General features: G+C 41.8%; 1 protein-coding gene and 1 long non-coding RNA gene across 7 annotated transcripts in view; one reads left to right on the forward strand and one right to left on the reverse strand.

Moving 5' to 3' along the window:
- DPP4 (dipeptidyl peptidase 4) overlaps window positions 1–12656 on the reverse strand; it is a 77805-nt gene that overhangs the window by 27601 nt on the left and 37548 nt on the right. For all 4 annotated transcript variants that reach the window (XM_037523421.2, XM_037523420.2, XM_037523423.2 and 1 more), the window contains 4 exons: window positions 5250–5385; window positions 2567–2611; window positions 391–498; window positions 57–124 (listed from right to left, as the gene is read on the reverse strand). In XM_037523421.2, coding sequence (XP_037379318.1) covers window positions 57–124; window positions 391–498; window positions 2567–2611; window positions 5250–5385 — 357 coding nt within the window. The remainder of the gene's footprint in view (window positions 1–56; window positions 125–390; window positions 499–2566; window positions 2612–5249; window positions 5386–12656) is intronic.
- LOC119255873 (uncharacterized) overlaps window positions 10320–12656 on the forward strand; it is a 39205-nt gene continuing 36868 nt past the window's right edge. For all 3 annotated transcript variants that reach the window (XR_008553579.1, XR_008553578.1, XR_005127572.2), the window contains exons 1-2: window positions 10320–10566; window positions 11218–11286. This is a non-coding gene — a long non-coding RNA (uncharacterized LOC119255873). The remainder of the gene's footprint in view (window positions 10567–11217; window positions 11287–12656) is intronic.

Below are 12656 nucleotides of genomic sequence, written 5' to 3' on the forward strand. Positions count from 1 at the left end.
AGAGGGTGTGATTGCTACTAGTATGTTTATATCCTACCCATGATTAGACTACTCACAGGTAATCACTTGTAAGAGCTTCTATTCCGATGACTTCCCACTCTCCTTTTGTAATAAATGTGCAACTCTGATGGGATTTAAAGAAAGGGGAGGTTATGAAATTCTCTTTCTAATAAAAGTTGAGGATTAAATCATCTGTAATAGGAATTCAGATAATCTCGAGTGTTTTTGGCTCTCCCTAGACTGTCCCACCTTACTTTATTACACCACCAGGGAATGCGAATTAGTCTGATTATCTGTATACACTGAATGACTTTACCAAATTATTTCCATTTCAAGTTTGTTTCAAAAAAAAGAGAACCGACCTGAAATAAATTATGTAAGAATACTCACTTTCCCTTTTACTGGGGACCTACAAATGTGTTTATAGCCAAGTTCATTGCTGATGATCTTGTAGACATAGTTGCCATCAGAGGTAAAATGAGGCTCTGCAGGCCTGAACTAGAAAATAACAGAAAACAAAAAAAAAACACATTAGCGCACGTATATCTTGTCTTAGTTTCAGAAAGTCCTCCTGACACCTATGCTCAAAACCCAGGCTTCATTTACTTGCCAAATGAAACCAGAGTATCTCAAAAGAAAATTCTCCTTCTAAAAAATGCAGACAAAAAGCTCTAAATCCTCAGAGGGAATTTGTGTATGTGTGTGTGTGTGTGTGTGTGTGTGTAATAAGTGAAAGAACACACATAAAGAGGTTTACATAGAGCACTCAACTTAGAAGTGGTTACCATTATTTTGGGACACCTTTCTATGGAGAACTATGATATCCAACTTTAAGTGGGCACAAATTAGCATTAACCTTTTATTTTCAAGAAATAAATTTCCAAAAAATAAATTTCCTCCATGTTAAAATGTGCATTCTTGAAACAGATTATTTATTACTCTTTCAGGAGGGGTGTTGAGGAACTTTCCCCCCATCTCTTACACATACTTACACATATTTCATTTTGAAAGTCAGACTTACAATGTCTAGCTATTTCTGGAGTAGTTGCCACAAATAATGTTGGTTGTATATTTTATAAGGATAGATTTATGTTTTTTTACTGTAAGTCATAGCATTTTGCTAAATATGATCAAAACATTACATAAAAATAATTTTATGGACATATAGAACAAAATTTCCATTTTTTACAAATCGATAAAAGAGAGTTCACAGAACGTAGTATAATTTAGCAGGAGAGTATTTATCCCAACCTGTAAGGAGTATGTTGCTTTATGACTTTGCTTTCCTTACTATACTGAGAGCAGGTAGATGGCCTTTTAAAATTGTTGGTTCACTTCACCTCGATGTTTCCTCTCTCATCAGCTCCCATTTTGGGAAGGAAGAAAAATGCTTCCCTTTTCTATTTAGTGATTCAAAGTGAATTCATTTATGGAGCAAGCTGGGGCGTGCAGTACACTTGGTGTTCTCATTACAGAGCTTTGAAACACATTCCCCTCTCTAGACCTGTGTTCACAGCCTTATCTTTTTAATACATTTCCCTGTTTCCCCTGGATGGAGTTGTGCCTAGTAGAAATGTGTGAAAAGTGGCATCTGTCTGGTTAAATACAGAGAGGAAAAAACATATTTTTTTCAAAGAGTCGTGAGGAAGTGTAGCATGTCTCTTGCCATGGAGGAAACCACTTTTCATGTTGGCAAACCTCTCCCCTCTGCCCAATCAATGCCTGGAGAAAAAGGACATGTGAATGGGATCGGAGCCCAGTTGGAAGGGTCGTGTGCCTGGTCTAGGGGCCCTCATCTCTGTGCCCCAAGAGATGGGACACAATTTTGTGTGTGTCACTTTGTTTCTCTCTGAAAGGGGGCTTAATAGAAGTGGTCATAAAAATCAGGTGAGATTCATTCTTCATCTCTCACAAGACGTGCCACGATGGCCAGAGATCTTCAATCAACTCCCTTTATTCAATGGTCTTTCAGCAAAGGGGCTGGTGATTCTGCCCAATGCCCACGAAATGAGAAGCAGGAGATGTGCCGGAGAGTCACCACGCTTTCTTGAGTAAGCTTTGCATCGGAGGACCTCGCGAAGTGTGAATGCATATGAGCATGATTTGCTACAAAGAGGTGCATAGTGGGTATGATCTGTCTGCAGCTGTGCTCGCTGCGGGTGGAAACCACATTTGCTGCCCCCAAAGGACCCAACATCAAATACAAGGTCAAGATCACATTCAGCATCTTGCAGTCTGTCAGTAATGCTTGCTTTTTAAATTATTGGAAGCTACAATTTGTGTAGCATATGTATTTTGGTTAGTTTGTTTTTATTTGTTTATTATTTGTTATTGTTATTATTTTGTTTAGTTTCAATTGTCATCTTACTTTTTCCAAGTGAGTATGTTATAGATTTTCTAGGAAAAAAAATCTCTACAAGGAGCACTTAAATATTTTGAGAAATAGGTCAATTATCTCTATGAATAAAGAATAATACAGGGCCCTGGGTTTGTATACCTCAGTGTTAAGTAACTCTGAAGATCCGATACCTAATTACAGAAACACCAGTAATTCTTAAATACTTACTCTTCCAACCCAGCCAGTAGTACTCTCTTCAATGTGTTGCCGGTCCTGGGAGGGAAACATACAAAGACAGTGTTTTTTTTTGTTTGTTTGTTTGCTTTGTTTTGTTTTATTTTAAGTTTAAATTTATTTTAAACATGTTGAGGTAACTTTACTGAGGTAACATTGTTTATAATTTAGAGGTGCAGGATCTCCCCATGAAACTGATATCACACACCCACTCACCAATAAAAACCCATAGTTAAGGAGTTTCCACTTTATTTATTTTTAAATTAATATTTTAATTTATTTAATTCTTACATCATTTTTCATTTCTGCACAATGTATGCATTATCATTTTTTTATATTCCCCATACAATTGCACCCCCCCCCTTATTTTGACCCTAGTCTTTCCTCTCCCTGCCCCTCCCTGCCCTGTGGTGTAACAAAGACAGTGTTTTAAAGAGTGAGATGATGAATTCTATTCTTTAGCAGGAATTTGTAGTAATAGAAGCTAAAATGGACTTGTAATAACATAATTGAATACTATTCATATCATTTTATTCATGTTAGAATATTTTATGTAACTACATTAGATCATTTACCGCCCTTGCCTAGAGCTCTGGATCCACCCATATGCTGCCCTGGAAGTTCCATCAGCATTTTCTATTCAACAAGTACAGAACTGAAGATAGTATCGTTATTTTTCCTCCATTCTCACCAGCTTATTCTTCCTCCTTCATTCTTCTTCTGGTCAGTGGTACCACTTCACTCCAGTATTGAGACCTAGAATTATTCTAGACTTCTTCACTTCTCAGTCACACCCCCATGTCCAGTCCCTGCCATCTACTTCTCTGACTTCTCTTGTTCTTTATTATTATTGCCTTAGTTCATGGTCCAATGCCTTCATTTCCTGGCTATTTCTCCTCCCAGTCAGCTCTCTATCCTGTTCTGTCCCCAGCTGACTTCATTTGACATTGGCTAGTTCGATATCATTAGGAGCGCCTATTAAAAATGTTCACTGGGGCCTCCCCTGGTGGCGCAGGCGGTTGAGCGCCGCACTGTGAAGCTGTCCGTAGCCTCTACAGCACCTGTTCGATTCCGGCCAGCCGGCAAGGGTCCCACATGGCGTGGCAGACCTCTCCTGTCTCGCCCGCTGCTCCCCTCAGCAGTGTATTTCGTCAGTCTGCCTGTTCTGTTCCCCGCTCTGTCTCTGGTGAAACCTCTCACCCTCCCGCGCATCTGGCCTGTATCCTGGTTCTTGTATGTATGTATGTATAAATAAATAAATAAATAAATATTTTTTAAAAAATGCACTAGCTCCCCATCTCATACCAGAGAGGTCCCAACTCCTTAGTCCTTGAGCCACTATATCCAACCTTAGTTCTCACAATTGTGCCTCTACCATAACCCTGATGAGTTCCCTGGTCCCTGTATGCACCAAGATATTCACTCTGATGCCTTGGTACAACTGCTGTTCATATGGTCCTTGTGACATAATCTGCCCAGCACAGGCTACATCCTGCACTACTCCAGGTACCTTGCATATATCTCCCATGACACTGTGCCTGCCCCCAGTCAAGCTGATCATACAGATGAAGAAGTATGTTCCCTCTGTACCTTGCATATATCCTTTTAGGATAGTATACCCTCATTTAGTATAATTTCATTGGCAGGAAGCAGAAGAGCTTTGAGTATTGCTGTCATGTTACCTGAGCAAGCTCCCTTAATCTGACTGACCCTCACCCTTCAAGATCTGGCCACTGTGAGTGTTCAAGAAACATTATTATTATTGATTTTGATAATGGAATATACTAATACAACATGAACGTTTGGGGAACAGATATACTGTCTCATTCATTTAAAAAATATATCCAGCACATCCAGTGTTTGTTGCACAAATAAATAATGAGTGTATCAAGACATGGGGTGACCAAACTTTCTGAAGTGAGAGTCTGCCCTTTGTCAACCAAGATGGAAGAAGAGGTGGGGGGTTGGGCACAGGCCCCCCATTTCCAGAAAAGCAACTGGTAGAGATGTCATGGAAAATTGCCAGCAACTATCCAAGTGACTCTATCCCTCCACAGACCACTGTTCCCAAAATAGACTTTAATTCCCATCTGCCAGCTGGGCCAAACTCTGTGGTCTCTTAGCCTGGGACATCCCTGTACCTCAAGGATAGCATTAATACTTGCCCATGCCTCAATGTTGCCACCCCTTCAGCTTGGTAGGTATTCACCTGTGTTCTAACACTTTATTGCTTAAAGGTAGTCATGGTGCTGAAATAGATTTGTGGCCTCTAGATATTTGTTTTGTTTCACATCAAATTAGCCCATCATCCCCCATTCCTTGTACTTTCTCCATTGAAAACACACTGTATTGACATGGCAGGCCTGGACCCTGTATTTGAATTATGACTTTAAAGTCTATCTTCTGGGGTTTCCAGCCAGCACCACTGCCATCCCGCATGGTGGGAAACTAAAACTAAGAGTGACTAATGAGGGAAGGTGAACTAGAAGAACCAACAGAGGTCATGTCACCTGAAAGTCAATCCAGACTTACCCTCTTCCTCATGGTCAAACACAAAGCAGAAATAATAGAAACTCAAACTTCATTTCCTAATTCCCAACCACTCACTCTTTCTGTTTTCATAGAGTTCTCTGATCACATTCAGCCTTAAAAGCAGACTGTTCTCATCCATCCTTACCACTGCGCAGTCCCATCGTCCATCTACTTGAGAATAATCACAAATATCCATGACTGAATAGTTCTGAATCCTCCGGAGCCACTGCAAGGAAATCCTTTCTGGGTTCACCCATGTCACATCACACAAGTAGTGATCCCTGGAAGGAAAGAAGGAGGGATTGGTGGGGTGGGAGGGGTGGATGGGAGAAAGAGAGAGGAAGGGAGGGAGGGAGAAGGATAATTATTTTCAGATCTTGGTACAAATTTTACTCAGTGAAATCAATCCTTAGTGGGAAATTTCAAACAATTGTTGAAACCACTTAATATCATAACATTTTACCTTTTCTTAATGTTCAAAGTGCAATTTAGTTTTGAATGGAAATTATAATATAATCCGACAGAAAAAGAGCAGCTAATATTCATGGAGTGGTTTAACATCCACGATTCATGCCATGACTCACGATTTCTCAAAGTCTTAACTTGGCCTCTGGTGGTTCTAGGCAATGGAGGGTGACATTGCCCCATCTTTTCTGCTGTCTTGAGGGTACATTTCAGTAGGAAAACAGACTGAGATTTGAGTATTTTCTGCTTATTTGATGTGCCTCCCTAGAAAATTCTACCTCTTTGGGTAAAACTAGAGCTTGCCCTTTTCCCAACTTCAGAGAGGGAAAAAATTGACTCACATCCCTATAAACTTTGGAAATCAAATAGTTTTATTCTAAAAAACTTTCTCAGGAGTCCAAATATGAAATATGTAAAGAAACTAAGGATCCCCTTGGCATTTTAACATACATTTATACAAACAGAGACATCTCTAGCAGGGCATTCTACTCAACACATCCCTTTAAAATGTTTTGGGATGGGCCTCCCCGGTGGCGCAGCGGTTGAGCACTGGGTTGCGAAGCTGCCTGCGGCCTCTGTGGCACCGGTTCAATCCCCGGCTGCTCCTGGGCCACCGGAGGAAGGTCCCACATGGCGCTCAGACCTCTCCTGCCGCCCGCTGCTCCCCTCAGCAGTGTACTTCGGTCCTTCTGCCTGCTCTGCTCCCCGCTCTGGCTCTGGTGAATTCTCTCACCCTCCCGTGCTTCTGACTATACCCAGTGCATGTATAAACAAAACAAGCAAACAAATAAATAAATAAAAATCATAAATAAATAAAAATACATGCCTAATAAAAAAATAAAATGTTTTGGGACTATATTTTGATTTATAGTGAGATGCATGGAATTCATAATTTACTTTTCTGCTGGCCTTCTTAACATACTTGTTCTGGATGTTTTATTTGCTCCCTCACACCTAGTGAGTTTATTTTAAAATCACTCCTCTGCAGTGTCTGATCAAAGCCTTGCTTTCTTTTTTCCAGAGGAATCTTTTCTCCCCTCCCTCCAACCTGGCCCTATGATCATATCCTTTTCCTCACCCCAAAGGCCCCTTTTCCTTCACAGATGTGCCCTTCCCCTCCTCTTGTCAATTTTCTCTCCTTGCTTGACTGTCAGCTCTCAGAGGCAGGGCCCCCACTATCTTGTTCCCAGGGTATCCCTGGGGCCTAGCAGAATACCTGACATAAAACAGGCACTCAGTACAATTTCGTGATGCAGCACTGAAGAAAGGGAAGAATCCTATTCTGTCTTTCATGGCCTACATAGTTCTGTCTTTCCTCAGAATTCACAGGTCACTCCCTGTCTCCACTTGCTATTCACAGACTCTAAATCATACAATGTGTATTTATTGAGCACTTAGGGTGTATCAGGTGGTGGATAAAGCACTTTATATCCCTCATCACTTCACTATCCTCTTTGTATGTGGGGATATTTCGAGTTTTAATGCAATGAAGGCTTCCTGGAGAGGCTGACTTTGATGCAGTTAGCAGGTACTGAAAGAAGACCAACACTTATCCCCCAGCAGCAAAGCACCACCTTCCCATTAAAAATTCTCATAAATAAACTCTCCATTCCAGCCCTTCCTCTGATATAGTATCTGGTCTTCATGGGTGGTGTTTCATGAACATCCATTGAGAGTGCCCCTTTGTTCAATCTTCAAACTGTCCTTCAGTTTGACACGACTGCTATGTTGTTGCTTTGGATCTTACTAAATAGCCCCTGTCCAGGATGCTTTCTTGGGAACCCCTTCCTTCTATACCTAATCACCGGTGCTCTGATAAAACCACCAGGTTGCAGTGTCTTTGTTTCCTCTGCAGGCCTGAGAACAGGGGTGTCACATCTATCTATGTCTTCTCATTATGTCCAGTGCAGTGGAGTTAAATGAGAAAATGACAAGGCAAATCTTACTAAAACTAGGGAATAAATACTTGCAAAGGGAATAGAAGAATGAAACCCAAGATAGAAAATGAAAACTTCTGAAATTAATTTTCTAGAACAGGGATATGAAAACTTTTCAGTAAAAGGCAGTGAGTAAATCTTCTAAGTTCAAATATATATATAACAATAAATATATATATATATAATTTAATACATATATATTACATCATTGTTCATTTTTGTACAATGTTTGATTCCTCCTCTCAGGTGTAGTCCCCATAAAATTCCCACCCCCAGGTCACCTATGAACCATCACCTTAGTTCCTTGTGCTCTTCCCTCCCCTGTTTTGATCCCAGTCATCTAAGTTTTGCACACCACATGTTCTTTGTCACTACTCAACTTCACCCTTGAAGCACAAAAGTAGCCAAAGAGAATACATGAACAAATGATGTGGCTGAGATTTGAAGTTCAAATAATCTTAGCATGTCATGAAGAATGATTCTCCTTTTTGACTTTTCTTCCCAACCATTCAAAAGTGTAAATACCATTGTAATTCTAAGTACTTTAAGCCCTTGTGAACAATACAAAGATGGGTGGTAGGGGGGGCAGTCGGGGCTGGGTCTACCTGGTGGGTCCTAGGGTGCTAACCCCTGAGCCACACAGGCACTTCTCATGTTTTTAGGTCAAAATTTCTAAAAAGTTGATTGAAATGATGTGCCTTTGGTGGGAATAAAAAAATAGCCTCCCCACACACATGCACCCAATTTCTGAGGGTTCCACAGGCATCAATTAGGAAGCTGAAAATTCCCTTTTTCTTTTTTTAAAAGATTTATTTATTTATTTATTTATACAAGCACTGGGTACAGTCAGAGGCGTGGGAGGGTGAGAGAATTCACCAGAGCCAGAGAGTGATGAGTAGAACAGGCACAGTGATGAAGTACACTGCTGAGGGGAGCAGTGGGCGGCAGGAGAGGTCTGCACGCCATGTGGGACCCTCGCCCTGTGGCCGGGGATCGAACTGGCGCTGAAGAGGCTGTGGGCAGCTTCGCAGCCCAGCACTCAACCGCTGCGCCACCGGGGAGGCCCTGAAAATTCCCTTTTTCTAAATTGCCTTGGGAGGGGGTAATAAACTCTTTAACATGATTAGTGAGTGACCTGGCACCACACAGCTTTATCTGATGAAAGTAATAAATTATACTTCAGGTTCAGAAATCAGCAATAAAAAAGGCATGCATCCCCATTTAAAACAGGGAGTATTGACATTTGGGGAGTCTGCCAGGAAACTTGCATGCATCTGCCATCTTCCCTGCCCATATCTAGTTCAAAGTTCATGAAACCTGTATCCTCCACTTCCTCTGTCACTCTCCAGAGCTTAGCGTGTACTCTGGACCCACGAGCGCTCGATACAGGTGGTGCACGAGCACCATGGACACTGATGAGAATTTCAAATTCTCATGTAAACATACCTTTGTTCTATCACAGTTTCTCTACAGGACTTGGAATGAAGGGGAGAGAGAATGAGCATGCATGAGCCAGCCCTGAGCTGAAGCCTAAGAGTCATGAACAAGAAATAAAGGAGCCACCAATTATATGAAGTCAAGCTGTACTTTTAACTGTAAGATTTGCCTCACGACCAGAAAAATCCAAGACGTAGGATCATTAATTGTACTTTGCACCACGAGCCAATTTTATTCTGCAAAAACAGACAGGCAGCCTGTCTGCTGTCCTGGGTCAGAAATAGGGATTCAACAAGCTTTTTTAACTTCTGCACCTGGACTAGTCCAAGGGGAATATGAGTTATTCTAATGTTACAGCAGTGGAGTAATTTCTGATAATAATAAGAATTTACACCCATGTGGAGCCTACATGTGCCAGGAACTGTTCTAAGTGCTTCACACAAAGCTCCTGACCACTCTGAGGCAGTAAGATTAGCGTTCATGCTTGCAAATAAAAAAAGGTTAAGAAACTTAAGGAGAGTAAGTTAAATAAGTGCATGTTTTGCAGACAAGAAAAACAGCTAAGTGCTAAGAGCTTAAGTAATCTGACCCAGGGTCACACATTGGAAAGTGCTGGAGCCAAGATCCAAATCAAGCTGTTGCCTCCCCATTTCATTCTTCCATTCCCTCCCTATGTAGAAACTCCACCCATTCTTTTGGCTTACCCTCTACTTCTTTTCAGAATAAAATTCTTCACTCAGAGAAATTTATTTATTCCTAGAGAATTGTATGTAAATGGAATAATTGAATTTTATAAAGCAAATCAGATTTGAAAGCACTAAAAGAGAATTTCTTTTTAAAATCATGCGACAGGAATCTATAAAATGACTGCCTATTTTAGCACAATGCTTTGTAAACAGTAGGTATTTAATAAATGTTGAGTGCTAGTAACCTCCCTAATCCATGTACATGTTTCTTTTGGTAGCCTAAGGATATTTAAAATAAAGTACACATTACTAAATGGGAAGAATATTGGAGAGAAAAATGCTACTAAGAGCAACTGCAGACTGTGAGTGATTAATTCAGTGAATCACCCAAGGAAGCGGGCGTCCTGCCAGTGCTGGCCTCGGGCTCCATGCCACCCTCTATTCTGATAGGGATGCCAACCCTCCCGGGCCGCTGACAGATCGCTGAGGAGAGGAATGGGTGGGGTGAGATGGAGTGGATCCGAGGAAGGCATTACCCATAGCAGTCGAGAGCCCCTAATCCACCTCCTTTCTGTGGCTATCTTCCAGGGCCCATCATACCTCTTGTGTGACAATGCTAGACTGTGACATCCCTACTATAGATCAAGGGGCCTCAGCTTTTTCAGAGGACATATAGCAAGACTTTTTCTCTCAGGAACAGTGAGAATTGGGTAGAGCAGGTTGTGAGCTGGGTGTAATGGTTCCTCAGGCTATTCAGCAGATGCTGGGTGAGGTCACCCCATAGAACTGAGAGTATCCCCTCCCTAATCTAGCTTCAGGTCATAGAAATTGCAGATGGCTGGGAAGAGCCAGAAAAAAGAATTGCTGTTCAAGGAGATTTGAAGGCCATCTCTGTGTCGGCTGTATGAACGCCTGTGCCATGCACACAAAGTCACAGGTATAATATTCCTCATTCACCCTTTCATTAACTTATTTATTCATTTTTGCTACAAATATTAATTGGGTACTTGCCACATCCCAGGCACCCTGTTAGGCAGTGGAGATAGTATTGTAAGATTGACCCCTATGTATAAAACTTGTCTAAATTCAATTCAACAATGTAGAGCAAGGATCTAAATAAAAGTTAGGAGGCTTATAACTTTTCATTATGTGTTTTGTCTCATATATTTTGAGCCCTTCAGTTCTCCTTATGAGTAGTAAATACAAATCAGCTAATACAAATAGAGCTAATCAGCTTGAACTCGAAATCAAGGAAGGTAGCAGGAGGCTCACCCAAGTTTAGGCACGGACTCGGGTTATAGGAGGAGAGGCTGGAGGCCTTACTTCATCAGAAAAACCTGCCCACTCCTATCAAATTGACAAACCAGCTTTATCCCATTGTTGGATTTCATGATCCGGGGACTGGGCCTAAGAGGGTAATGTATGAGGGTGAGGGCATATGGACAGAGCTGGGAAGAAACGTGCTGGTCCTAGCAGGACCTCACAAGCCGGGAACCAGTGAATGAGTAGGTAACAGCAGAGGATGTTGGGTAGTTGACTGAGAGGCATAATGTGCCCGGATTAATTTGGCCCTTTTGGATCTTTGCAGGAGGCCAGAAAACAAGGCGGCACAAGAACTTGAATATCCCAGAAGACCTCGAGCCTGGTTTTAGAAAAGGTAGGGTCTTACCACCATTTGCAGAGACCAAAGCTGGGTTTGAATTCCCTATGCCACAAACACATTCCTGTGGCAACTCAAAAATATATGATTTGTTGGTAAAGTAAGTCCCACACAAAATATCGCTAGTGAACATAGTGAGTGAGCAGTCTGCTCTGTGAGTAAAGAACTACAAAAAACAAGGACATAGTGGTGAATCCACTTGGGAGAAAAAAGGTGCCTCAGAATTGCTTAATTTCCTGAGCTCAGCAGTTCACTACTAGGTCTCAGAACGATTTCTAGTGGGGAGACTCTGCCTCTTGTCTGTGAAGTGGCCATGAAAGTGATACCCTGGAGGTTGTGTGAGGAGTAAGAGATGATGGGTGAGCAGAGAGAGCACAGTCCAGTTCACAGGGAGCCCTCAGTACATTTTAATTTGATGACTCCAGTGTTCTGGTCTGGCAGATGCAGGCCTCTGTCCTATTCCCAGTTCCCACACTCACTTTGTGAGAACTTGAACAAATTCCTGGGCCTCAGTTCTCTCAACACTGTCTCACAGTGGTGTGCTGAGTGTGTTCTAGAATAGTGCGGGGTCTCTCTAATCTCCTGAGACTACTAGGGATCAGCAGGGGACAAGGACTGAGCATGTTTTCCGCGTGGTGATCTATTTGTTTCCTGCACTGCATTCTTGTGTGTACCTCACTTGAACAAAGGTTTCTGACTCCTTAAAGAAGCTTGTGAACCACTAGTGAGGCCCCAGTCCTTTCCAGATGTAATAGTTTTGTAGAGTAGGAGCTCATGGATCATCCTCTCTGCAAGCAGAGACTGCTTATAGACCAAGAGGTCACCCCAGGTCCTGAGGCTTTTCCCTGGAAAGCCCTGTACTTCCAGGTTCCTTCTGCCTCAGTGTTCTTCCTCCCCAGGATGCCTACTAGAACCCTGTCTCTGTTGTCCAGGGTGTTTTCTTTGATCCCCAGGGTCATGCAAAACCTATGGCCCCTCTTTGAAATGCCTCAACCTTTGTTTTTGCCTCAGTTATACTTGCTCCTGTAGTTATTTATTGTGATGTTTGGTGTCCTTGATTGTAAGTGCTAGAAGGTAGAAGCTATGGGGATTTGTGAGGGTGAATAGAGGGTGTGCAATCAAAGCTCAGTGAAGAGATGGCTGGACAGGACTAAACAGCAGATGTTAGAACCTCCAGGTAAACTTAATACCCTTGGACAAACTCAGGAAAAAAATATTTTAAATTTATTGATAATTATTTGTTAGAGTCATGCAATAATAGTTGTTGCAGAGAGCTACTTTAAAGATTAATAAGAAAAGCATGAGATAATGCCTTGTATCTGGCAAATAGCAAGTGCTCAATATATGCTAGCTGTTATTTAAAGGCA

Source organism: Talpa occidentalis, unplaced genomic scaffold (genome assembly GCF_014898055.3).
Source record: "Talpa occidentalis isolate TD23 unplaced genomic scaffold, MPIMG_talOcc4v2.1 talOcc4.3, whole genome shotgun sequence".
NCBI classification, from domain to species: Eukaryota; Metazoa; Chordata; class Mammalia; order Eulipotyphla; family Talpidae; genus Talpa; species Talpa occidentalis.